We start from the raw sequence: 27,270 nt of genomic DNA on the forward strand, positions 1-27,270 counted from the left end.
CCAGCCCTGCCACTTAGAAGTTGTATTTAGGCAAGTTTCTTAACCTCTTTCAACTTCTATTTCTTGGTAAAATGGAAAGAATTGTGCATCTCTCATGTGAAGATTAAATGACTTAACATATGTAAAGTCCCTTTTTTCATGTTAGCTGCTATAATCATTAGTATTTTTCATAGCACCAAGCCCATTTATTTTTTTCTCATCCTTCTTGAGAAACGATGTGTAAAAATTGGTACAGAATAATTTTTCTCACTTTTAAAATCCCACAGCTATCATTCAGAAGAGTTTTTGTGTTTTAGCACATCTTATTTTAAATGCTGGACTGTCAACTATGTGAAGGTGGGAGCTATCTTTGATTTCCTTGGCATTTACTTAGAAGGAGCTCAGGGAAATGAGCAGATAGGAAATGAACAGATACATAAATACGATATCATGTAATTTTCATCTGTAGGACGTTGTTTTAGGATTTGTTTTCTCTCAATACAGATTTAATTTGAATATTTAGTTGCAAATAAGATTGCTATTCAGGGACTTAGTTGTGGTAGGGAAATTGAACCATCTACCTTCACTCTGTGGTGTAAAGTTTATCTGTGAACTGGTGGTCAACTTCATTGTTCCACCTTGTCAGTCAGTCCTTGATGCCAGCAATAATTTCTCCTAGACCTAAGTTGTGATTCCTCTGTTCCTTTCCCCACCTCTCCCCAAACTTATGTGTTTATAAATAATTTTCTTCCTTTATTTCTTTATTTTTCTCCCCCCCCCCACACCTATTTTCTATTAATAGGGACATTTGCTTGAAGCCAGGATCTCTGAACTTACACCCCACTCATCTCCTGAAGTCCCAGTTAGTTCTGGAGAAGGTGGAGGATGATGTCTTAAAGAGGTGTATGAGTCCAAGTGAGGGAACAAGAGGAGAGAACCAAGGTAGCATATACCACGGAGCTCTGCTGCCTGGGAGATTGTTGTGGCGAAAGTGGCCGATGGCCTCATCACTTCACGATACATCACCTCGCCTCTTCTCTTCAGTTCTGCTTTCCTCCACCGCCCAAGATCATCTTGATTTTTGTTGTCATTATTGTTGGAGCCTACTTCCTTTGACTTCAGTCCCAGAACCTCAGAATATCAGGATTCATGGTTTCCGTGGGATTTTTGCTGTTTTTTAATTGTCAGAATTATAGCTGAGGAAACATTTTTTGTTTGGGCTAATAGCTTTGGTATTGAGAAGCTATGCTATAAAGTAACAAAGTCATTCCTGGGTGCAAAATTGTAACAGACAATTCCAAGAAAACAGATTTGTTACAATTGTTGTTGTTGTTGTTTTCTTACCTTTATATTTTAATGTGAGCATTCTTACCACATAGATAGAAACCTTTGAATTAAGTAAGTTAAAAATAAAGACCTCGAATTTCTACAGCTACAATGTAATGTAAGGTCCAAAGAAGCAGCTTCATGAGAATTGAAAGGAGACTATAGCTGACACTGGAAAAATGCTTACTAACTTGAATAATTAAATGCTAGTAATTCTTAAAAATACTGTGGTTTCCGTCTTAATAATTATTTGTACTTATTTTATAATCTGTTTCTAGTTGATAAATAGGGGAAGATGAAAAATATATCTTTGTAGTTATGCATTTCAGATGTATATCTGTGGACAACAGAAATTGATTATGTGCAACCATGCAGAACTAGTATGATTAAAAGTAATTATAATCTCTTCCTGGCATCATTGGTGGTTGACCCAGAAATTACTTGAGTTAAGAAGGTTAAAAATTGGAGCAAAATTTTCAGCCAAAGCAGTTTAGTCCCTGAAATATTAACTTACTGAAATGGAATTAGAGTAAACTGGATTGATTGCAACTAACTTCATTCTCTGCTGTGCATGTACAATGTGTTAAAGTGTTACTTCCAAGAGAATAGAAAAGATTAAATATTTTAGAACTTCAAAAAGAAATTTGATTACTCTGTGGACCAAAAGATAGATCAGTCTCTTCTTAAGTAATATTCTTATGGCACTATATTTGAGCTTTGATTTTAATGATTTGTATTCTGGAGTAAAGTCAGGAAAATGGATGAGTGAAAACCATCACTAATACTAATTGTGATGTTCCTCTTTTTCTGATGATGAGTTGTAAGAGGGGGAGATACTTTATAGAGGCGAGAATTCCATGCCATCAGGCAGGCTTCCTGAAGGATCTTAAACAAAAGGTTTCTTTGCAGTCAGTTGCTTACCTCACCATGTACAGGGACAAAAATGGTCTGTTGTGAAGCCTATCATTTTGTAGCTGTAGTCAGAAATACCAAGAAAGGCATTATGGTAACTTGGTTACAGTTCACAGGTGGCATCAGATCTGTTTAGAATCCCAGCTCTGCTGCTTATTAGATCTGCAACTTGGGCATATTACCTGCCCTGTCTAAGTCTGCCTCCTCCACCTGGAAAATTCAGTGTGTGTGTGTGTGTGTGTGTGTGTTGGAGGCAGGGTGTGTGTATAATAGTTTCACCCTTACAGTGTTGTAAAAGTCAGTTGAAATAAAACATCTGATTTTGTTGTTCAGTTGCTGAGTTGCTACTCTTTGCAACCCATGCAGTGCAGCACACCAGGCTCTTCTGTTCTCCACTATCAACCAGAGTTTGCTTATTGAGTTGGTGATGCTGTCTAACCATCTCATAACTATTAGTAATTGCCCTCCAGTCTTCCCCGGTAGCATGTTGAATCTTCCAACCTGGAGGGCTTGTTTTCCAGTGTCATATCCTTTTGCCTTTTCATACTGTTCAGGGGATTCTCGAGGCAAGAATATTGGAATGGGTTGCCATTTCCTCCTCCAGTGGACCGTGTTTTGTCACAACTCTTCGCTGTGACCCAGCCATCTTGTGTGGCTCTGCGTGGCATGGCTCATGACCTCACTGAGTTACGCAAACCCCATTGCCACAACCTAGTTGTGATCCTTGAAGGGGAAAGCATATAGTACCCTAGCACAATTTTTCCTCCCTTAAGAGAGTGCACGGTAAATTAGCAACTACTGATACTGCAGTGGTGAAGGCAACACCTGTAGGGTTAGTCAGCACCTAGCTTCTCAGACTTTGTGACATTAGTTGAACTCTTAAAGAAACATTGGCCCTCAATTTTGTTTCCTTTCTGTGCTAGACTAGAGTGAATCTCTCTTGATGAGCACCTGCATTTGAAGGGAGATGTGTGATGGGCACTTTAGGATACAAACTTGGAATTGGACTCTGAACTCAGGATAACAGGGAGGAAGTCAGGGAGAGAAGTGGAAGTGGTGGGGTGAGATAGGTGTCTTTTCTGGAAGGAAATGCTTAGTCTAGCTAATTGATTATGCCCCATCCCTGGAGGCTTTTGGGCACTGTCTAGACATGGCCATGTGTGGAAGAAGCTGTGACATTCATCCATGATTCTCTCTTGCCTTTGCAAAGTGATTGTAATAAGAGAATTCAGAAAAGTCTGCTTTTATTTGTGAATACTGTGGTTTGCTTTACATACATGTGGTTCTGGAGCTGTCATGTTGATGTGTAACTGTTGAGCACTTGAAATGTAGCTGTTGCCCTGTAGTGAAATGACAATGTTTTTAGTATTAATAAATTAAAAAAATATTAAAATGAATTTCTTCTGTTTTTTTTTTTTAACTTTTTGAAATGTGGCTACTAGAAAATTTAAAATTCTGTTATGTGACTTGCATGCATTATATTTTTGTTCTGTAAAATTAGAGTTGAAGAGATGGTTCCAGACCTAATTCAGGAACTCAGGTGCAGAGTGAGTTGAAGTAGGGTGGGTAGGACTTGAGTTAGGCACACTCACGCATATCCACATTCTAATCCCTTAAATGATGTAGTTAACCTGAGTAATAGCCTTGGGCTACCCAGGTGGCTCTGTGGGTAAAGAATCCACCTGCGATGCAGGAGATACAGGAGACACAGGTTCCATCCCTGGGTTGGGAAGATACCCTGGAGGAGCGAACGGCAACCGACTCCAGTATTCTTGCCAGGAGAATCCCATGGACAGAGGACCCTGGTGGGCTGCAGTCCATGGGGGTCACAAAAAGTTGAACATGGCTGAAGCAACTGAGCACACATGCACACATGCACGGCAAGTGATAGCTTCATTGATTTTTTAAAAAATGTTTAATTTTAGAACAGGTTTAGGTTTACAGAGAAATCACAAAAATAATACAGAGAATTCCTGTGTAGTCCACGTCCAGTTTCCTCTATTGTTAACTTCTTATATTAATATGACACATTTCTTGCCGCCAGTGGACCTGCGTTGCTACTTGTTATTAACTGAAGTCCATACTTTATTCAGATTTCCTTCATTTTTTTTTCCCAATCTAGTGTCTTTTTACTATTCTAGGGTCCAGTCCAGGGTACTACAAATCATTTGTAGTAGTCATGACTCCTCAGGTTCCTCTTAGTTGTGACAGTTTGACAGCCCTTTCTTTGTTTTTGATGACGTTACAGTTTAGAGGAGTACTGACCAACTGTTTTATAGAATGTTCCTCAGTTGGGATTTGACAGATGTTTTTCTCATCATCAGACTAGGGTTATAAGTTTTTGAGAGGAAGACCACAGAGGTAAACCACCGTTTTCATCACATCATGTCAAGAATTCACACTCTAAGGGAACTTAGCAGTCTTGATGTTAACTTTGACCACCTGGCTAAGGTAGTATTTGTCAGGTTTCCCTACTGTAAAGTTACTCTTTTCCCTCTTTTCCATATTCTTAGAAGGAAATCATATGCATAGCCCACACTTAAGGAGTAGGGGATCATGCTTCATCCCCTTAAAGGCTGAGGATTTATGTAAATTATTTGGAATTCTTCTATATGATTCTTCTAGAGAGATTTGTCTATTCTCCTCCACTTGTTAATCCAGTCATTTATATGCACAGACTCATTTATACTTTGTGTTGTATTCCAATACCACTTTATTTTGCTGCTCAGATGATTGCAGCTTTGACCATTGGTATTCCTTCCAGCTAGCTTTTGTGTCATTTTGATATATGCCCATCAGTGGGTTTTTTTTTCTCTCCTTATTAGCGTTTTCTTACTTTCTGATATTATAAGATACTCCAGAATCATCCTGTATTTTTCATATACCAGTCCTTGAATCGGTAGCTATTTCTCCAAGGAGTCCTCTTTCCTTTTATTGAAAAATGGTGTTAGAAACCAGGATCTGGACACGAGGTGCGCACATTGGTACTGAGGTTTTATTACTTCTGGACCCTTTTAGCTGACACAGCAAAGAAAAATGTGTGTATGCTAACTCATGTATATATACTTACTGATAAAGTTTTGTGTATGAGGCCATCTATATTTATAATAAGCTAAACATGAGTTATATTAATGTCTCCAACTCTAGTCCTTTATTCACACGAATCATTCTAGAATGGGTTTGTCTTAATTATTTCTCTCATAAAGGGAAACTTGCCATTCTAAATAGGAAGATTTGCCCCAGTCCTCACTGATACAATTTTTCTTTCTTTCTCTCGTTTTTGTGTGTGTGTGAAATTTGAACAGAATCTGTACTTTAGTTAATAATTCTGTATTGCACGTCAGTTTCCTGTTTGTTGTTTTTTACAATATAACATTTCTTTATATTCTCAGAATTGGATTAGAAGTTTCAAGCCTCATTCAAAAAATTTTTTTAAATCACTGAGATAATAAACTTTCTAGACTTTTAGGAGTAATACTAGATGCCAAAATAAATGGAACTACATCAAAGTTTTGGGTGAATATAAATTAGAAATCTAGCATCCTATCCTATTCATACTTGGTCAAACAAGTGGAACCAAAATGTTATAAATATTTTAGCTAGACAAACATTCATAAGGTTTCTAAAATATATATAGATTATATGTACTATATATATATATATATATATGTATGTATGTATGTATACAAAAGCTTTTCTACTACGTTTGATAAAGACTTGAGAAAGAACAACAAAAAATGAGATGGAGAAGTTGGAAAACATAAACTAAATTAAATGGGAGCACTGAATATGAAATAGAGCAGCCATGTTTAAAAGCAACTGGACTCTATGATGACCTTTTACAATTTTTCTTATTCTCTGTGAGTAACAAATACGTTGCTGAATTATGAGACTCGTGGATTCATTCAGTGAACACACAGTGCACACCTACCATGTACAACGCTCTGTGCTAAATACAGAATTAGGACAAAGATGTGTCGAGAGTGGTCCCTGCCTTCAAGGAGCTGGAAATGAGGCTGAAGGGAACCAATTACTAATGGCCATCAGGGATGCTAGGGTAGAGCGCGGAGGTCTAGGAATTCAGAGGTGATAAGATCATGTCCTGGGAGGTCACCTGGAAGGGTAGTGGGATTCAGCAGACAGAAAAGGGGAAAGACTAAATGAGTTGCAGGAAGTGGATACAGTGGGCATCTGCTGCTTCCAAAGGCCCAGAATCCTCTGTTCTATCTTCTGAGAGCATCTCCTCAATTTTCCTTTGAGAAATTCTCTAAACCCAGTCTTGGTGGAACTGACAGGCTGCCATGCCCTGTCCAGGTCAAGAAGAAAATACCTTACTCAAGGGAGGACAGTCAGTGAATTTTCGCCGGAAATTGGAATTTGGACTCTGCTTCTGCAGAGACTGTAAGTAAATTCCTGCTCCCTTGGTTCTCTGAGCCACCAAGGTACTGTCCTCCCTGAGCTTGGGAACTCACCTTTTTCACTGATTCTTTGTTCTTTTTATTCGGTCACTATTTCGTGTCTGTTTGCAACCCAAAGGACTGCAACATGCCATGCTCTTCTATCCTCCACTATCTCCTGGAGTTTGCTCAAACACATGTCCATTGAGTTGGTGACGCTATCTAACCATCTCATCTGCTGCTGCTCCCTTCTCCTTTTGCCTTCAGTCTTTCTCAACATCAGGGTCTTTTCTGATGAGTCGGCTGTTTGCATCAGGTGGCCAAAGTATTGGAGCTTCAGCTTTAGCATCAGTCTTTCCAATGACTATTCAGAGTTGATTTCCTTTAGGATTGGCTGGTTTGATCTCTTTGCAGTCCAAGGGACTCTCAAGAGTCTTCTCCAGCACCACAGTTCAAAAGCATCAGTTCTTCGGCACTCTGCCTTCTTTGTGGTCCAACTCTCACATCCATACATGACTGCTGGAAAAACCATAGCTTTAACTATATGGTCCTTGGTCAACAAAGTGATGTCTCTGCTTTTTAATATGCTAAGTTTGTCATAGCTTTTCTTCCGAAGAACAAGCATCTTTTAATTACATGACTGCAGCCACCATCTGCAGTGATTTTGGAGCCCAAGAAAAGAAAATCTGTCACTGCTTCCACTTTTTCCCCCTCTATTTGCCATGATGTGATGAGACCCTGTGAGTCACCTTGAATTATTCTAATAAATTCTATTTTTGGCTTAGGCTAGCCAGAATCAATTCTGTTGTATTCAGCCAAAGAACCTAATTAGTACCTTGAACAAAGGCTTAGCTCAGGGAATAAAATTTGCTTAGATAGTAATGGATAGCATGCAGTGCACATACTAGAGAGCTAGTAGTTGGAAATACAGTTGGAAAAGTTGCTTGGGTCTGGAATGTGGAGGGCCTTGACTTCCAGGCTCAAATGATTCAACCAGAGCCACATTTCAGGAAGATTAAATGGGGGAAGAGGGATTAAATGGCGAAAGTGAAACCAGCATGGTTGGTAGCATAGCTTCTTTGGTAAATTCTTGTACTCACTGCACCATTTATTCATTTTACTACCATGATTTGAGAACTGATTATACATCAGGCTCAGCACTAGACTGTAGAACTAGGACATGGTTCCTGTCTTCCCAGAGCCTCCAAGGTAGAAGATAAATCAGACCTGTGAGTGTGAGAGATAAATCATGAGGATTATGTAAGAGACACAGGAATTTTCTATAAAAGCCAGTAGTTAATTCTTCTGTTGGGTTAGAAAAAACTTCAAAGAGCTGGTGATTTCTGGGGAGAAATAAATGGGCTGATAGACTTGGAATGGGGGTAAGGATAATTTTTCCAAAAGTATCTGCTAGAACATGTGTCTCCTAGAATGGAGAGTTGTGGTTGGGTTATAGCTTGATTGTGGTACGATTTGAAGAAATCACATGTAGATATTTAGCACTTTACAAATTAGGAGTAATTCCTCTTGCATCAACTTATTTGAGCTAAAAAGAGTCCAGTAGATGTATTTAATTTCCAGTTTAGAGAGTATATACCAAGTCTCAGCTAAAAACTCTTTCTTACCCAAGATCCCATAACCATGAGTAGATAATGGTTTGGGGTTTAGAATCAGTAGTTCTGACTTCAAATATTTCTTCCATTGCATTCAACTCTTAAGGAGAGCACAATTTTTTAAAGGATGGTAAGATCTTGCTCAGTTTTAGGAATTATTATATGTCACTTTTGGTTTTTTAGTTTGTGGGCTTTTGTTGTTATATATGAATTTTTTTTAATATGTGATTTTTAAGTTGTACTCATGAGTACATTATTCCCAATTTATTGAATTCATGAGTTTGTAGATTCCTCATGCCACCTCTAAATCTGTTGTTGACACAGTCTCTTCTAAAGAGCAAAATAATTTTTGTTTTTTCATAAAAATGTTACAGCATCTCTTCAGTACTCTACAGGATTATGTATTTCCAGATTGCCTAGAATCAGTGTCTTACAGTGTTTCCTAACCCACCAAAGAAGGATATGGCCATTTGCCTGATATGCTAATCCTTTACTCTGGTTGATCAGAAAGGAAAAAAAGATATCTAAAAATAGAAGTTTTTAAATATTAAGTTTATCTGTAACCTTAGCAATTCCTTGATGTTATTGTTTGTTTCAGATGAGAAGAAGCAGATGGTTGCAAATGTGGAGAAACAGCTCGAAGAAGCAAAAGAACTGGTACGTATAGGCTTAGTAACATTTAAAACACTACCAGAGCCATTTAACCTGATGCCTTCCTCTAAACTTCATTTATTCAAGGTAGAGATGTGAAGCATACCTGATTAAGCGCTCATGATTAAGAATTCATCAGTGTCTACATTGGAGAGAATTTAATAGCTTCTTGGCATTTTATTCCTCTAAATAAAGGTGATTCATTAAATGCCCACTTGGAATTTTTATCACTTCATAGTACCTTTCATAATAGCTATAAATAGCTGACCCTGGTTAAAGGTGTATTAGGTACCAGACATGGGTTAAGCATGTTATTTGCTTTATATTATTTAATTTTTACAAAATCTCTATGAGACAGGGACTGTTTGTCAAAAACTGTTAAGGATCGAGCTTTTCCCTACTTGTCCACTCACAAGTGAGCTTACCACAATCTCAAGGATGCTGATAGAAGACATTGGATTCCTACGTCAGAGACAAAAGGCTTTTATTACTCACAGCAAAAGCTGCTGCCAAAATTTCAGCAGGCTTATGTCAGTTCCCTGAGCCCCAGTTGCCAAGGGGCTGTGCATGTTTGCCTAGAAAAATGCCTACACGTCAGTGGATTATCTTATAGGAGAGAAACGCGGGGCCTGGGAAGGATACCGCTTTATAGCAGCCTGTAAGCAAGCCTGGTCTTTGCCCCAAGGCACACATTGTTTCCGACCCCCAGATTGCTCCCTGCCTGGGAAAAGAGTGATCAGGGCCTTGCATTCTTGGTGTTGCAGCAAGACATGTAGAAGTGTGAGAGATACACAGAGGAACATCATTACTCCCATTTCGTAGATGGGAAAACTGAGGCTTAGAAAGATTAATTAACTTGTCTGTGGTCCCACACCCAGTTAGTGCTTCTGTAAGGATTTGGACTTAGGTATGCTAAACCCAGAGCTTTAACTTAGCCACTACTTTTTGATACTAATAAATTCTCAAATCAAGTAACAAAAAGTATTGAAATATACTGTGTCCTAATTTGGGGTTTCAAAGACTGGTATTGCAAGTATGATTCGTCTTGTTCCTGCATTGTGGTCCTAAATGAGGTGTTGCTTTTCTCCATACTGGAGGGTACCACTTGGTGGTGTTCCTTCAGTACTGATATAGTTACTACAGTTTCCAAAGTGTGTTTCTGTTAACTGGTGTTGCCTGTTCAAACAAGTTTGCAAACTGTAGCTTAAACAGAATTCTCCAATTACGGGTCTTTTTTTGGTTATTATTGGTTTGGCCAAAAAATTCATTCACGTATTTTCATAAGATGTTATAGAAAAACCTGAATGAATGTTTTAGGCCAACCCAATATTTTTCTGAGCTTCTCTGGTGGCTCAGGAGTAAAGAATCCGCCTGTAATGCAATTCAGTGCATGAGACGTGGGTTCGATCCCTGGGTTGGGAAGATCCTCTGGAGAAGGAAATGGCAACCCACTCCAGTATTCTTGCCTGGAGAATCTCATGGACAGAGGAGGCTGGCAGGCTGCAGTCCATGGGGTTGCAAAAGAGTTGGACATGACTGAGCAACTAAACATTGACAACAGCGATATTTTTCTATAGAACTTTCTTAGACTCTTAAGTTGCCTTGCAGCATGATGAATGTCTCCAAAGGACTCTAAGGGGTGGCACTCCAAGCTAATTTGCCTGAGGAGCAGGGCCATATGTGGCAGGCCTGCTGCTCAAGACAGGTGGGGGGTTCTGAGGAGTAGGTGATTGTGGCTCCCCATTACACCGCAGACACTTCCTTTCATGTCTATGAGTGCTCAGGCAGCAAGTTGCAGAGCTGCTGCTCCATCTTGCCCATCTCCGGTTCCTTTCTGACTATCAGAACGCCTGTGCATTCCATACCCTGTAAAAGTGAAAGTGAAAGTCACTCAGTAGTGTCCAACTCTTTGTGGCCCCACAGACTATACATTCCCTGGAATTCTCCAAGCCAGGATACTGGAGTGGGTAGCCTTCACCTTCTCCAGGGGATCATCCCAACCCAGGGATCAAACCCAGGTCTCCCGCTTTACAGGCGAGCCATTTACCAGCTGAGCCTTTACCAGCTAAGCCATTAGGGAAGCTGAAGAATACTGGATCTTCCTGACCCAGAAATCAAACTTGGGTCTCCTGAATTGCAGGTAGATTCTTTACCAGCTGAGCTATCCGGGAAGCCCACACTCTGTAAGAGTTACTTCTAATCTCACTGTCTCTGCAGGAGCAGCTTTATTCTAACTCCTCAGCCTCTCATGTTTGCTTCTGTTTTGAAAGTTGTTTTTTGTTTGTTTTTTTTCCAAATTCTTTTCTCTTTCCTTTCTTTTTTACAATCAACTGTTTTCCTCTGGCTTCCTGGCCTTCATGTACGAAGACTGAACTTCTGTACGCCATAGCTGCCAACCGAGACGCTTCTTCCTTCTGGTTGATATGCTCACCATGCACAGTGCATGCTTAGTTACTCAGTCGTGTCCGACTCCTTGCAATCCCTTGGACTGCAGCCCACCAGTCTCCCCTGCCCATGGGATTCTCCAGGCAAGAATACTGGAGGGGGTGTCATGTCCTTCTCCAGGGGATCTTCCCAGTCTTCCCAGGGATCAAACCTGGGTCTCCTGCATTGCAAGCAGATTCTTTACCACTGAGCCACCAGGGAAGTACAGCTGGTCAATTCTTAGGATCTTGGGTTAATTTCTTAGCTTTTTGTTAAGTTCTCAGTAGCAGGGTTTTTGTTTGTCTTTGCCATCAAATCTATGTTTCAGTTCATTGGTTTGCCTTTTGGAGACATTGATTTACATGATGATATTAGAAAGCCTCTTTCCTAATAACTGAAGTTTCACTATACCAAGAACTGTAAAACATGGTTATACCCCTGTAGAACTTATGGTCATCTCCAGTTGTTACTAATATGAAGAGTTTTGTCTTAGATACGTGTTTCTGTTTGTTTAACATATCTAGGCAGCTGACTTAATTCTGATGGCATCCTTATTAAGGACACACATCATTATATACTGTGTTTTTGATGAGGACCCTAGGAAAAGAACTTCATTATGATTTTACTTGTTAGAATTAGTTGTATTTCTGTTGAACAATTTGTATTAATCTCCTGGACACTACATGTCTCATAATTACCATGTCTTCCAGTTGACACTGGCCATGTGAATGTTGTGACAATATAAAACTAGTAGTATTACTCTTGTTTCTGGTTTCATTTCAAGTGTTTGTCGTGTGTTTCCTTTTTCTTTGTCTTCAGTTCAGTTCAGTTCAGTTCATTTCAGTCGCTCAGTCGTGTCCGACTCTTTGCGACCCCATGAATTGCAGCACGCCAGGCCTCTCTGGCCATCACCAACTCCCGGAGTTCACTCAGACTCACGTCCATCGAGTCAGTGATGCCATCCAGCCATCTCATCCTCTGTCGTCCCCTTCTCCTCCTGCCCCCAATCCCTCCCAGCATCAAAGTCTTTTCCAGTGAGTCAACTCTTCGCATGAGGTGGCCAAAGTATTGGAGTTTCAGCTTTAGCATCATTACTTCCAAAGAAATCCCAGGGCTGATCTCCTTCAGAATGGACTGGTTGAATCTCCTTGCAGTCCAAGGGACTCTCAAGAGTCTTCTCCAACACCACAGTTCAAAAGCATCAATTCTTCGGCGCTCAGCCTTCTTCACAGTCCAACTCTCACATCCATACATGACCACAGGAAAAACCATAGCCTTGACTAGACGGACCTTTGTTGGCAGAGTAATGTCTCTGCTTTTGAATATGCTATCTAGGTTGGTCATAACTTTCCTTCCAAGGAGTAAGCGTCTTTTAATTTCATGGCTGCAGTCACCATCTGCAGTAATTTTGGAGCCCAAAACAATAAAGTCCTACTTTTAATTAGAATGTTCTTATAAAATGACTGAAACAAAAATGTAGTTAACACTCAGATTTTCTCTTACATGTGCTTTTGCAGTTATTTGTCTGGATGATCCTGCTCCACCTTTCTAAAACTCAGTTCTTAATGATGATTTCAGAGAAGTGCTCTAAATAATTGTGTTGCTGAGTAACTGATTTATTGGTGCTTCATATTTATGCTGAGACATGGCAATAATTTAAATGGTTACTACTTAAATCAAGGCTAATGAAAACTCTTTTCCCCTTATAAAAATTGAAGACTGAATTGAAACATTTTTTAAAAATTTTGTTTATCTGAGTTCTACTATTTTTACTCAGACAAGTAAGAGCTGAATTGGTGCCAAGTGTGCAGTGTTTATGGAAATAATTTATTAGGGCTATTTGCTCTAAGAGGCAAAATATCTGACAACATTTTTGGATGTGAGTTTATTAGACATGACCTGAGCCAATTTGTAGTTGTTGGTTTTTATTTTTTAATGCCAAGTAGAAATAAGCTATCTTTGATACCTTACATCACGCTTGCTGTCTTTCTGTTTCATCATCAGTAATCACCACTCCTATTATTCACATTAGTTGAGTAATTACCAAGTAAAAGACATCTGTTCTAAGCACATTATAGGAATTACCCTGTTTAATCTTTATAGATGTCTATTAAAAGACGTACTATTTTTTAGAAATGAGACAAGTGAGACCCAGAGAAGTTAAGAAGCCTGTCCAAGCTTGCATGACTAGTGAGCAGTGGAGCCTATGATGTGAACGCAGGTGTCTGACTTGAAAGCCTGTTTTCTTAATCATCATACTATTTCAGTATTGCCTCCCATGAAATGCTCATGTGTTGTATCCAGGTTGTTATAAAGTTCCCTGCTGTGATTTCACTGAGCTATGTGTAATGTAATATGTTACTATATCCATTTAGCTCCATATCCACCTGGTTATAAAGTATGAGGTTGGAGGTCACGATCACATATTGGTTGTATCCTAATCAGAAGACTTTCCAGGAGAATTTTCACCAAATAACTGAGTAACTGTAGAAATCATGGTTTGGTATATCTTCTCATAGTCCTAGTGGTTTGAGGTCGGAAGACCAGACCAGTTTGGGTTGGATGACAGGATACTCCACAGACAGTAAAATCATTCTCATGGAGGGCGTTTGGCTTAATGCACATGGTTTTAAACATTCTTGACAGAGTAAACACTTCGGCACTCCGTGTGTCACTTGGCAAGTCCTCAGTAACTGTTTATTGACCTTAACAAAAATGGAGCACAGAAGCGGTCCCAGTGTTCACTTGACCACAGGCAGTTTGCTCCCTGGGCCTGGCTCCTCAAGTTGTAAAAAGAGGACTTGGAATTAAATCCTTTCAGCTCTCAACGTCAAGTCATGTGAAGAGTAAGCAGATGGTTTAAACCATGGTTTTCTCTCACCCTTCCAGCTGGAACAGATGGATTTGGAAGTCCGAGAGATACCTCCCCAAAGTCGAGGAATGTACAGCAACAGGATGAGAAGCTACAAGCAAGAGATGGGAAAACTCGAGACAGATTTCGTGAGTCAGATTTGCTCCTTTATTATACTTGCCAATCTTTACAGTGATTGTCACATCTTTTTTTTCATTGCTTCCCCCACACACCTTAGTCAGCATTAAATGCGTCGTCTTCAGGAGCTTGTGCCAAAGACATGCAACAGCTTCCATTGTTTTGCTTGTAGGGCTGGCTAATGATGGACTTGAAGGTATGTTGGATTCCTGACTCACAATATAGACCCAAGTCATGTGGTTTTTGAGTTTGGATGGTATTTATTGATATTTAGCATTTATCAGAATTTTGAAATCTGATTTGGGGCCTTTCAGAGTTTGCAGGTTTTAAGCTGAATTGTTCATGGATGGACTTCAGGGACTTGTGGATGTCCTGAAATTATATCAGTGTATTTGGATGTGTGTTTCTATATGTATGTTTTTCTGAGATAGGCTTCATAGCCTTTATTACCAGAGTTTTAAAAGGATATATTACACTTCTCCCCTCCAGGAACTCAATTAATAATTTATATAAAGGGTCCTTTGTATTGAGTGTCTTATGAGAATATTTAGCTTTCTCTTCCTATGTATCTGACTTTCATCTCCACCCACCATTAGCAAACTTAAGAATATAAATTTAAAGATATTGACATTAAAATTGTTAGTAATTAGAAGGTAATAGGAGCAGACAGATACAGATGAGCAATTCCACTTCGGGGTATATACTCAAGAAAATTGAAAGCAGGATCTTGAAGATATTGTGTTATTGTGGCAATACCCAAAGATGGAAGCAACCTAGATGGAAAGAAAGAAAGAAATGAAGACGCTCAGTCATGTCTGATGTCTGACTCTTTGTGACCCCATGGACTGTAGCCTACCAGGCTCCTCTGTCCATGGGATTCTCCAGGCAAGAATTCTGGAGTGGGTTGCCATTTCCTTCTCCAGGGGATCTTCCTGACCCAGGAATCGAACCCTGGTCTCCCTCATTGCAGGCAGGCGTTTTACCCTCTGAGCCACCAGGGAAGCCCCGTAGTGTGCATTCACAGGTGAGTGCATGAACACAGGGTGGTGTGTGCATACAGTGGACTATTAAGGCAGCCTTGAAAATGCAGGACATTCTGACATAGTTATGGCAAGGATGAACACTGAGAACATTATGCTAAGCGAAATAAGCCAGTCACAAAGGACAAATACTTCGTTTCCACTTAAATGAGGCCCTTAAAGTAGAAAGTGGATTGCCGGTTGCCAAGCGCTGAGGGGAGGGGAACCGGGCAGCTACTGTTTCATGGCTGTAGAATTTCAGTTTTGCGGCATGAAAAAGCTGTAGAAATTGGTTGCTCAGCCGTGTGAATATATTTCACCACAATGAACCATACACTTAACATTGATGAAGATGGTACATTTTATATGTATTTTACCACAATTAAAAATTAAAATTTAAAAAAGTGTAGATGAAGAAAGATCTGAGCTTACCATACTGTGAGTGACAGGAGTCAGGTGTGGGCATGTAAACCGACTATATTTCCGACCCTGGGGTCCAAATTTATAAAGAAAGTTGAGAATTTATAAGGACCCTTCTGCCTCTGTTTCCTCCCTAGCTGCTTCACTTTTGGAAGCCACATCTCCTAGACCATAGTGTAGCCTCCCACTCCAAGACCGGTGGTACCGAGTCTCATAAGAATTTCACCTGAAGTCTGGAAGTAGGATGACCTGCAGTTCTTCGTATTTGTTTTACGTTATCATGGGTAGTTGCCTGAGAAGCTGAGTCGGGGTATGTCAATGACTCTGATGCAATTACTTTTTAAGTTGCACGCCTATTAATTAAAAAGAAAAATCAGAATCCACAATGGGCCTAAATTCAGGAAAGAAATGTAACTTCCTCTCTTCTGTACTTTGTACTAGATAAAACTTTCCCTGCTCGCAAAAGATAGGTTCCCTTAGCAAGAATGTGAGAGATGATGAGAAAATTGGATTGATTTAAAAATCTGATAACTTAAAATTGTACTTAGTTCTAATTAAAGTTAATGTTTTAATATAAGTGATTGAAGTAAAATAAATATGTATAAGGATTATTTTAGTTTGTTTACTTCATCTTTATGAAGTGCTTTTTCAAAGATTTTCTTCTCTTGGTTTGTAAAACAACTAAGCATATTAGTCTGCTAGCATTGCCATACAGTGTACCCCAAACTGGGTGCCTTAAACAACAAAAATGTGTCTTCTTGAAGTTCTGGAGTCTGGAAGTCCAAAATCAAGGTGTTGTAACGGTTTGTTTCTTATGAGGCCTCTCTCTGTAGCTTGTGGATGGCTGTCTTCTCCCTATGTCTTTACATCCCCTATGTGTTTATGTTCTAATTTCTTCTTCTCATACAGAAAGCAGTTGTATTAGATTAAGGCTCGCCCCAATGGCCTCATTTTATTTCATTTAACTCTTTAAAGACCCCCATCTCCACGTACAGTCATATTCTGAAGTATTAAGGGTTAGACTTCAACACATGAAATGGGGGGACATTATTCAACCCATAACACTATATTTGGAGAAGGAAACGGCAACCCACTTCAGTATTCTTGCCTGGAAAATCCCATGAATGGAGGAGCTGGGCGGGCTACAGCCCATGGGGTCACAAAGAGCAATTTCACTGCACTGCAACACTAAATTTAGTTTTAATCTTTTCTTCTTAATTTTTTTTCAGAAGTTAAGTTGCTTTTATGGCTTCTAAGTGAGCTAACTCAGTGTTAAGAATTTCTTTCCTAATGACTGCAATCTTGAGTAGAGTCGTTCAGGTATTTGGATATCACATAGGTAAACGTTTCTCAGGTGTATTTTCTGTTATAAACGAAAATGGAATGAGCAACTATGAACTAAACATTTATTCTCTGGGTGATCATTAAGATTCTTGTGTTTATTTGTATATTTGCCACACAGCTCCCTTCTACTGTGTCAGGAAACATCCACCACCACCACCACCACCACCGCCGCCTTGTATGTGATTCAGTTTATAAAGTGCTTTACCATGCACTATTCATTTCATTGTATAAAGAGTAGACAGAACAGCTGTGGATTACTATCCCCAGTTTACACACGATGGCACAAAGAGGTTCAACTTGATTACGGGTTTCATTCAACAAATCTTTTATTTTCTCCTTATTTTGGCCGTGCTGGGTGTTTGTTGGTGTGCACTGGCTCTCTCCAGTTGCGGCGAGTGAGGGCCGCTCCCTAGTCGCGGTGCCTGGGCGTCTCATTGCAGCGGCTGCTCTGTCGCAGAGTACAGCCTCTAGACGTGCAGGCTCTGGAGCTGCAGGCTCTAGAGCACAAGCTCAGTCGTTGTGGCACACGGGCTTAGGTGCCCCACCGCGTGTGGAGTCTTAGACCAGGGATCGAACCCACGTCCCCTGCATTGGCAGGCAGGTTCTTAACCCACTGGACCACCGGGGAAGTCCTCAAGAGATCTTTCTCGAGTGCTGTAGTAATCAGGCGGTGTCCTGGGTGCTGGGAAAAAAAGCCATGATTAAGAGATCAAGTTCTTGCTTGTATGGAATTTATATTGTAGTGGGGATGATGAGAAGCAAGTAAATGCATATATCTCAATTTCAGATAGTGTTAAATTCGATAAATAAGGTGAGTAAGTTGATAGTGACTAGCAGGGCTGTTGTGACTTTTTGCCTGGGTGTTCTCTGCTTGAGTCGGGGAGAGAGAGGTGCATATGGTTATAGAGGGAGACAGAAGAATGATCAGTAAGGGCATTGTAGGCGGAGTAAAGACCTTGGCTTTTCCTCCGTCTTGATTGGAAGTGATTCTAGGGCTTTGAGAAGTAAGAGGTCCTTTGCCTCCTGTTTTACAGTTTTGTCCACTTTACTATATTTTGTCACATGAGGTATTTGAATAGAATGTAGAAGATATTTACATAATTCCCTTTTGACTCTTATTTTCTTCTTACATTTAATTCTTTTATTTTTTTAATGGAATTAAAAATATCTTCTTAAAGACGTTGGATTACTTTGTTATACTGATATGTCTAGAAGTACTGAATCCCAGGAAAGAGTAGTAGAGATGGTCCTTCCTCTTTTATTTGCAAAGTTTATTGCAAATGAAGACGTTCTCTCATGGCCTTGTAATATCAAGACCTTGGGGGAACATTTGTGCCAGTGGGGAAAGGCAGAGGACAACTCAGCACTTTTTTCTTCAACCCCATTGCCTGCTTACTCTCTTTTTTCTGGCCCTTCTTCCTCCTGTGCCCATCCTTCAGCTGCCTGGACTCTTCAGTCTTCTTCTCCACTTACCCCACTGTCTCACTCCTATGTTATCACTCCTGTGACTTCAGTGACCACAGCTATATTCTCTTGGGTTTCTCACTGAGACCTCCCTCCAGCTCTAAATTCATATTCCTTAGTATTTACTGGGCACTTCTAATCCAGGGTCCTTTAAACCTTAAATTTGACAATGCTAGTCATTTCAGCATGAGCTTTCATTTTTCCCTCTTTATCTTCTTGCACATCCAGTTGGTCACTGAGAGTTAACAATCCTCCCACTTAAATATTTCCTGCTTTCATCACCACCACTGGAAGCCTTCATGTTTCTCAATCTGGATGGTTCTAGTAGCCTTTTCTTCTTCTGTTCTTCTCCCGACCTAAACCATCCTTCTCTCCACTCTGGAATGATCTTTCTAACACCTTGATCTGAATATGTCACACTGTTCCACAGAATTCTAGAGTTCTCCTTGCGTGTTGAATCAAATTCAGGTCAACTTCTAGGCTTTCTGTTCTCTTCCATTGTTTCTTTGCATGTCTAGTAATTTTATTAGTATGTACTTGATACTGTGGATCTTTGTTAAAAAGCCTGCAATTTGTTGTTTTCCTGTGGAGTAGTGCCTCTGAATAATTTTTTTTCGTTGTTCTCACCCCACTAAGGAACTTTTTAAGACTTTTTTCTAATTGCTCCTCTATCCCCCAGGAAATTTTAATACCATGAATATACTGTGTATCTGAATATCTGTTCTTGTAATGTGGCCCTTTGTAAGGCCATGAATCTTTGTAATATTTAAAATTCTTCATCTTCCCAAGTGGGCTTCCTTAGTAGTTCCATGGTAAAGAATCCGCTTGCCAATACTGGAGATGCGGGTTTGATTTCAGGGTCAGGAAGATCCCCTGGAGAAGGAGATGGCAACCCACTCCAGTATTCTTGCCTGGAGAATTCCATGGACAGAGGACCCTGGAGGGGCTACAGTCCATGGGGTCACAAAAGAGTCAGACGAGACTTACCGACTAAACAATATCTTCCCAAGTACCAGTTTTAGCCTCTGGGCATAATATCACCCCTGTCGACAGTGCGTGTTGTAGAGAATGTTGTCCTTTATTTGGGCAAGCAGATGATTTGCTAATATACCCCTTCAAGGCTTATCGTTAACTTTGTTAGGATGTGTCTAGAGTAGCCTGACTTTGGAGGTGTGCCTTTTCCAGGCTCCATTTGAACGACTGGAGTGTGCAGTGCACGTTCCGCCCTCTTGTTTAGAATCCTGTCTCCTGCTCTGCGTCCCCTCCAGAATGTCCGTTCTACCCGTGCTCCCCTGGTGCGTGTCCCCTGTGCGTCCTTGTGCCTCTGCTCCGGCAAGTTCATTTTCAGCCGAAGACTTAACAGGACGCCTTTACAGATCTCTGGAGCTCCTTCTCCCACTGCTCTGCTAAATTTCACCCATCTCAGCAGTCCCCACCTCCAGCGTGTGCCTCCTAAGCTCAGAGACCTGATGTGTTCCATTTGGGCTCCATCCGCCATGCTATGGGGCTTCTCAGGTGGCTCAGTGGTAAAGAACCCGCCTGCCAACACAGGAGATGCAGGAACACAAGTTCGATCCCTGAGTTGGGAAGATCCCTTGGAGTAGGAAATGGCAACTCACTCCAGTATTCTTGTCTGGGGAATCCCATGGACAGAGGAGTCTGGTGGGCTACAGTCCATGGGGTCACAAAGAGTCTAATACAACTTAGTGACTGAGCACACACACACACATATATTTGCTGCTGCTGCTGCTAAGTCACTTCAATCGTGTCTGACACTGTGCGACCCCATAGATGGTAGCCCACCAGACTCCCCCGTCCCTGGGATTCTCCTGGCAAGAAGACTGGAGTGGGTTGCCATTTCCTTCTCCAAGGCATGAAAGTGAAAAGTGAAGTCACTCAGTCATGTCCGACTCTTCTCGACCCCATGGACTGCAGCCCTCTAGGCTCCTCTGTCCATGGGATTTTCCAGGCAAGAGTACTGGAGTGGGGTGCCATCACCTTCTCCAAATATATTTGAAAACAACTTAAAAAATTAAAATTCATGTATTTAAGCCATCTTGTAATTTCTCCCTTCATTACTGGTATGAATTTAGCTAGGGCACAGTCATATCCAGGAAAATGAACCAGCTCAAAGGAGGAAAAATAATATAGTTGAGGATTTTTTCAAGTTTAAGATTATTGTTTGCTTCTTCAGAAAATAAAATCAAGCGAACAACAACAACAAAATCCCTAAGCTTGTACAAACAACAATAAAAAAACTAACATTGTGTAAAATATTTGACCAAGTCTCAGTAAATAGAAAGAGAGAGGAGCAAGAGATGTACCAGGATGAGAACGTGGAGTGTCCAATGATGATGAATGCCTTTTCGCATCTGATGATGTACTATGATGCTGGCGCCATCTTGTGGTAGCTGTGTATAGTTGCATATTTCTTTTTTCTTGTAACAAAGCTGAACTTTCTTTAAGACGTTACACAGAGACTACAGGATTTGGGGTGGAGGATTAGATCGTAAAAGAATGTTAGAAGTAGAGCTTTTCAGCCCCAGCATCAAGTTCACTTCTATCCCAGGTCAGTGGTGCCCGAGTGCTGTCCTTTTCCCGTTTGGCAGGCTATGTGATGTGATTGTTAGCCCAGCTCCAGGTGCAGAGCTGTCTACATCAGAGAATGGCACTTCTATTGACAGTCTCAGCAGTGAGGCTGAATGGTCCTGGAAACCCAACTACCTGCAGACTATCGGAGTTGGTCCCTTAGGTCAGGGTTCAAAGGATGTTGTGGAACAGCTTGAAGCTTTTACTGCTACTACCTATACTCACTCTTTTAACAGGTGACTGGACAACTTGAGTGTCTGAGTTTATGAGTGAAGCCAGTAGCCGTATTCTTTTTTTTTTTTTAAGTCTAAGATAGACTAAAGATGTATAAACGACAGAGATGAACTTTTTAAAAATTCTGACTTTAGTTGAAAGGTCAAAAACTTGACGCTTCTGTTTATCTTTTCTGTTCTTATGACTTCCTGAGATATTTTGGTTTTTTTCTGTGGAAGCCATAGAAAGCCATGAAAGAATGTTTTAGAAATTCAGATCATATCAGTGGTAATATGTTGTAATTTTGATATCAACTGTCGTTCTTGCAGGAATATAAGTGCATTCTGGATAGACATAACAAAGCCAGACTGGACAGAATGATCTCAAGAAAATTTCCTCCACTATGTGTACTTAATAAATAGGATTTCCATTTAAAAATTACATTTTTATTAGATTCTCTATAAAAATAGTATCTGTTTATTATGGAGTATTCTGGAAATAATTGAGAGTAGAAAGAAGCAAAAAAAAATCTTAGCCCTATTACCTCAAAAGATTCATGTTTTACATTTTTGTTTCCTTATCTTCCCCTCTCCTTTGATAATTCATTGCTTTATTTTACATAATGATTATCCTAATATTTAATTCATATTTTCTCATATTTTTTTAAAACACAAGATGCTGACAGTGATAATTTCTATTTCTATAAATTCTTAATCATTTTAATGGGTGCATAGTATTTCAGAGTTTCCCTGGTGGCTCAGACAGTAAAGAATCTGCCTGCAGTGCAGGAGACCTGGGTTCAATTTCTGGGTCGGGAAGATCCCCTGGAGGAGGGCATGGCAACCCACTCCAGGATTCTTACCTGGGGGATCCCATAAACAGAGGAGCCTGGTGGACCACAGTCCACAGAGTCGCAGAGTCAGACATGACTGAGTGACTTAACACTCACTCACACATAATATTTCAATCAGTGATATTAGTTCATCTTTTGTTCAGTCCTTACATTTTTCATTCATTCCCTCTATGATTTATTGTGCTGCAGTGAACAGAACAGGATTATTTCATCAGGGTCATTTCTCAGAAGGCAGATTACTGTGTAAAAGGGTAACAAAAATATTATAGCTCTAATTAAAATATTCCTTAGAAATTCATTCTACTGTGACTTGTTAGGTCATTTTTCTTGCTGTAATCGTCTCTGTGTTTGAAGGTAAAGAACTAACACTCATAGGCAGGCCAGAGGTAAGTACTTTATGTATATCACTCATTTAAGCCACAGTTGTATGAAAAATATACTGTTGTGATCTGTTATTACAGGAATTTTACAACTCTAGGATTAAATATAACTGAGATTTCTTTTTCTAAGATACTTTTCCATGGAAGATATATTCATGCTGGTAAGGCTAACTTACCATGATTCTCCATATCTCGTCTAAACCTGATCTCATTTTATATTTTCAAAATTTCACGATCAAGAGCTGAAGAATATTTTAGTTCTTTGGATATGACTTTGACCCTTTTAAGATAAAAAGTAATACTGTGTTTACATGTTGTTCTTATTTAATTGCTAAGTCGTGTCCGACTCTTGCGACCCCCATGGACTTCATGCAGCCTGTCAGGTTCCTCCACCCATGGGATTTCCTAATCAAGAATACTGGAGTGGGTTGCCATTTCCTTCTCCAGGGAATCTTCCCAACCAAGGGATCGAACCCATGTCTCCTGCATTGCAGGCCGATTCTTTACTGCTGAGCCTCTGAGGAAGCCCATATTTGTGTATACATATATGGTTTTTCTTGTTTGATGTTATTTTCTGAGAACACTAATTCCTAAAGCCTCGATAGGTGAAATTGTTAGAAAATCATCATGCCATTGGCCTTCTTTGTAGGATTCTCATTCCAGGCTTTGACCTTGGAAATCTGTTCACAGCGTCTCCAATAATTTCAAAGCTGACACAGGAAATGGATCCAAAAGTCTGTTTTTAGCTGTGGTGATGCCTTCTGGGAGCTGCTCTGTGCTTGCCTGTCACCTTGGTCTCCTAATTCAGGATACTGTAAAGGTTCATGTTCTTGACCCTTCTCCCCATCATGTAAACTTTAATGGAACAGTAGTATGTTTTAAATATTTTATCGTTGGTCATATGTACTAAATTTGAGCTTGGCCTTAATAGATTTTTCTTCTCTTTGGCAGCCCTGACACTTTATTCCAAAGTGACTGTTTTTAGGATGACTGCTTTGGGCTTCAGACCATTGTCTTTAGCTCCTATAGAGCTTTACGACCTGCAAAAATCACTTCTGTCTCCACTGTAGTCACTGGCAGAGTTGAAGTGTGTCCTGGTATGAATGTGTCTCTGTGTGTGCACTTACACATTCGTGTATGTATATATATTTTAAATTGTTGTCAGATGTATGTATGTATGTATATTTAAATTGTTGTCTCAGCTTCCTGAGAAGCTATTACAGTTTTATTGGAAGATTTCTTTTACTATCTACTCATTTTTTTAATCATTGAAATCAAAGTTTTAATGTCATTTTATGGTGGAGGAGCAAGTTTCTGTTATAACTTTTATGTTATTTCTAGTGGTTTGAGTTTTCTAAGCAGATGAAGTGTGTATTTTCTGGATATGGTGTTAAATTGTTTTAAAACAGATGAAGAATTATAAAGTTTATTGGTTTTAATGCAGTTGTCTCTGCTTCTAATCCTTCTTAAAAGACTTAACAAATTATTATCGGCTTTTCTGTTATTTGTTTTGCCTAGCCACTTTGATCTTATCTAGGAAATTAGGAGGAATGATAAAAATAGGTAAGATTTTTGAAAGGTGAACTATAAGCTGGTAATAAATTTGGCTTCGTTGTTAGTCACTAGATGGCACTGTTTATTTGCAGAGTGCCATTTTTTTTTTCTTTTTTTTTAAAGAACTGGTAGTAACTGAAATTACTGCCTCATGAATAAAATATTTCTGATGGGATTTGCATTTCTATATTGGCTGAAGACACTGTTGAATGTTTTATTAACCAGCCCAGTGCAACTGTCAGCCTATTAAAGAGATCCAATGGTCCCTGTTTAGATAAATAAACTAAATAAATCCAATTCGTCAAATTGTGTTCCTGGCTGTTTATTTTCCATTCTTTTGATGTACAGTTTATTTTAAGTTAAAGCCACATTGGTTTAAAAATTAATGGGAAAATGTTATTTGGTGTTTGGAACATGAAGAAACTAATTGCCATCGTCAAACCCAGCTCTGTTTTAATCTTAAATTGTTCGCTCATACATAGTAAACTTTTTACTGGTTGCTGGTAAACTGTCCCATGCTCAAAAATAGCCTGACATTCTGCAGATATGTGGTCAGAAACTGTTACCAAGATTTGTGGAAACCCTCTTGAACTTCCCTGGGAAAAGTACTATGTAGCTTAAAAGATAAGGCTTTTGCTTGTTTTTTTGCCTTTCGGTCATGCTCCTTTTTCACATAGGGTACACTATATTCTTTGGGGCTTCCCTGGTGGCTCAGTGGTAAAGAATCTGCCTGCCAATGCAGCAGACACAGATGCCATCCCTGGGTCAGGAAGATCCCTGGGTCAGGAAGATCCCGTGGAGACGGAAAGGGCAACCCATTCCAGTAGTCTTGCCTGGGAAATCCCATGGACAAAGGAGAGCCTGGCAGGCTACAGTCCATAGGGTTGCAAAAGAGTCGGACACGACTTATTGACTAAAACCACAACAACAACATGCTATTCCTTGGAAAGAAGAGCAGCTAATTGAGTTTTAAATAGAATATCTTTTATCAGAGCACTTGCCAGACAGTGTCCCGGTAACTGCCAAACTTTGAAGGGGGTGACAGTGATGCTGTGATGTTGCTAGGGCAACCAAAGGGCTCAAGGCTGTTGCTCCATACAGATGCCCACACACCTTCAGTGCCCTCTTAAAGCTTATGTTCTAAGGGATCTTGAAGCTCAAAATGTAACTATTGAATATGACTGACTGAGCTAGAGATTTCATACTCAGGCCCTAGGGTTAAAACATATTCAAATAAAGCATGTCACTTTTGTGCTTTGCTACGCTGAAGTAAGTGAGCGACTGGAAATGACACATCGTGATTCCAACTTTGCTTTCTCATTTCTTTTTTCATGAATCTTCCCCTGCTTTTTATGCCATTCTTATTGTCTTTTATCCAGTTCCACATTTGTGAGGTTCAGAACAAAGCTTAAAACAGAATAGGCACTTCTGACTTAACTCATAGCTTTTAGGAGCGTGGAGCTGCTTATGATGAAGATGGAACCCGATCTGGTCTCTAGGGTGAAGGTTTTTCAACTGTGTAATAGTGGTTGAAGAGTTTTGCTATGTTACCTAGTTTAAGCTTTCCTGAACAAGAACTTAAAAGGGGGCTAGAAGAGATTTCTTTGCCAGAGACTCTTTCTCTTGATTTCAGATCCTTGGATATCTACCAGAACATGGACCATGCACATAGACAGTCTCTTTTTTAACTTGTTTTGTTTAACGTCCTGTCCTTTATTCCCCCAAATGAAAGATTCATTTTTAAGAATAAAAACCAAGAACAAATGTGGAGTCAAATTGGTCTTCTGACTTTTGTTTTAAGAAGTTCATCAGATCGTGGATTAAAAGCCTTTGCTAGAAATGCCTCTGAAATGCTGAAGTGTGGTCAGATTGGGAAACATCATCAAAAAAATGGGACTTTACCCTCAGTGCTTTTTATTAGTTCTTGAGGCACCTTGTGTCTTCGCAAATTCACAGAAGCTTCCGTAGGTACAAACACGATCACAGAATGTTCGGAGGAAGTATACAAATTTTCTCCATTTGGTTCTGTTAAATATTGTTTAATGCAAGATATCACTGTCTTAGACTTGAAAATCTACTGTGAAAATGGAGATTTCTGTTATTGGTTGTAAAGAATTTGACCTGTAATTGCATTCTTAAAATGGAGAGAGACAGTCAGATTTTATGGTTTGGAAAGTCATACGACCTGGCATTGGTCTTGGTGTGAAATGTTCAATTATAGAAATGAAATGAGTTTCTTAAAAATGTATTCTGTACTTTAAAAAAACAGGGGTGCCCTTTGTTAATTTTGTCTGAGTATTTTCCATGACACCCCTCGATTTTCATAATGAAGCATAGCATCTTTGCATATTAAATGACTGATATTTTTTGTTTCATTGTTTTCTTATTTTGATTTTTCAATATAAACCTAGTCTACAAATACATTTCAACTGAAATAAGACTAGAGTTGTCTGTAATATGACTAGAATTGTCATAAGTATGGCCATATATAATAATTTTTATAGTGAAGCAATCACCATTTTTAGAACCTTGCAGATTTCATTGTAGCTTCAATGAAATTTAAGTTTTTCTACTCCTTTTTTTTTAAAGGACATGGTTCGGCACTATCCATTTCAAATGCTGTCTGATCCAGGGTTCTTTTTTGATGGCTTTATTTACCCTTAAAAAATATCATACATGTATTGCTGGACATTGGTTAGAAAGGTCCATCTCATACTTTTCTAATATTGTACGAAGCTAAATTTGGTCACAGACCACTTTGCCAAGAGAGGAAGTGTGAAATAGTGAGAAAAGCCCAAGGAATGCAGACCGAAGACTTCAGACGTGGCCTATTCCTTGTGCGTTCAGTTTCTGGATCTGCAAGTTTGGGTTGTCATGTCAAGTCTGCTTACCCAGTGGGGAAGGGTGGGGGTCAAATAAGATAATAAATGTGCAAATACTCTGAGAACTTCACTGATTTGCAGTCAGTGGCTTTGCTGTGCACAGTAGTAATCCTAGAATTAAAGAGTTTAGAGGTTAAAGTAACTCCAAGTCAGAATATTCTCTCAGTATCCTAAACCTTCCTTCTCAGTGCTTCAGGATGGACTGCGGGAGCTTACACAAAGGGTTGAAACATGAAATCTTCCTTCTTATTCTCAGATATG

The 27,270-nt window shown here is 39.6% G+C and overlaps 1 protein-coding gene across 34 annotated transcripts in view; it reads left to right on the plus strand.

Moving 5' to 3' along the window:
• VTI1A (vesicle transport through interaction with t-SNAREs 1A) overlaps nucleotides 1-27,270 on the plus strand; it is a 379,768-nt gene that overhangs the window by 754 nt on the left and 351,744 nt on the right. For 32 of the 34 annotated variants that reach the window (XR_015155793.1, XR_015155794.1, XR_015155796.1 and 29 more), the window contains exons 2-3: nucleotides 8,826-8,884; nucleotides 14,192-14,302. Coding sequence is in view for 28 of the 34 variants with exons in the window: in XM_086379045.1 (XP_086235171.1) it covers nucleotides 8,826-8,884; nucleotides 14,192-14,302 (170 nt within the window). In the remaining 6 variants the exon portion in view is untranslated. Of the gene's footprint in view, nucleotides 1-8,825; nucleotides 8,885-14,191; nucleotides 14,303-15,261; nucleotides 15,316-15,867; nucleotides 16,104-27,270 lie in introns of those variants that run through there. The other 2 variants (XM_086379076.1, XM_086379077.1) reach the window with 2 other exon arrangements.

This window comes from Bos grunniens, chromosome 26, assembly GCF_055505025.1.
Source record: "Bos grunniens cultivar Pamir isolate PY7600 chromosome 26, Bosgru_T2T1.0, whole genome shotgun sequence".
NCBI classification, from domain to species: domain Eukaryota; kingdom Metazoa; phylum Chordata; class Mammalia; order Artiodactyla; family Bovidae; genus Bos; species Bos grunniens.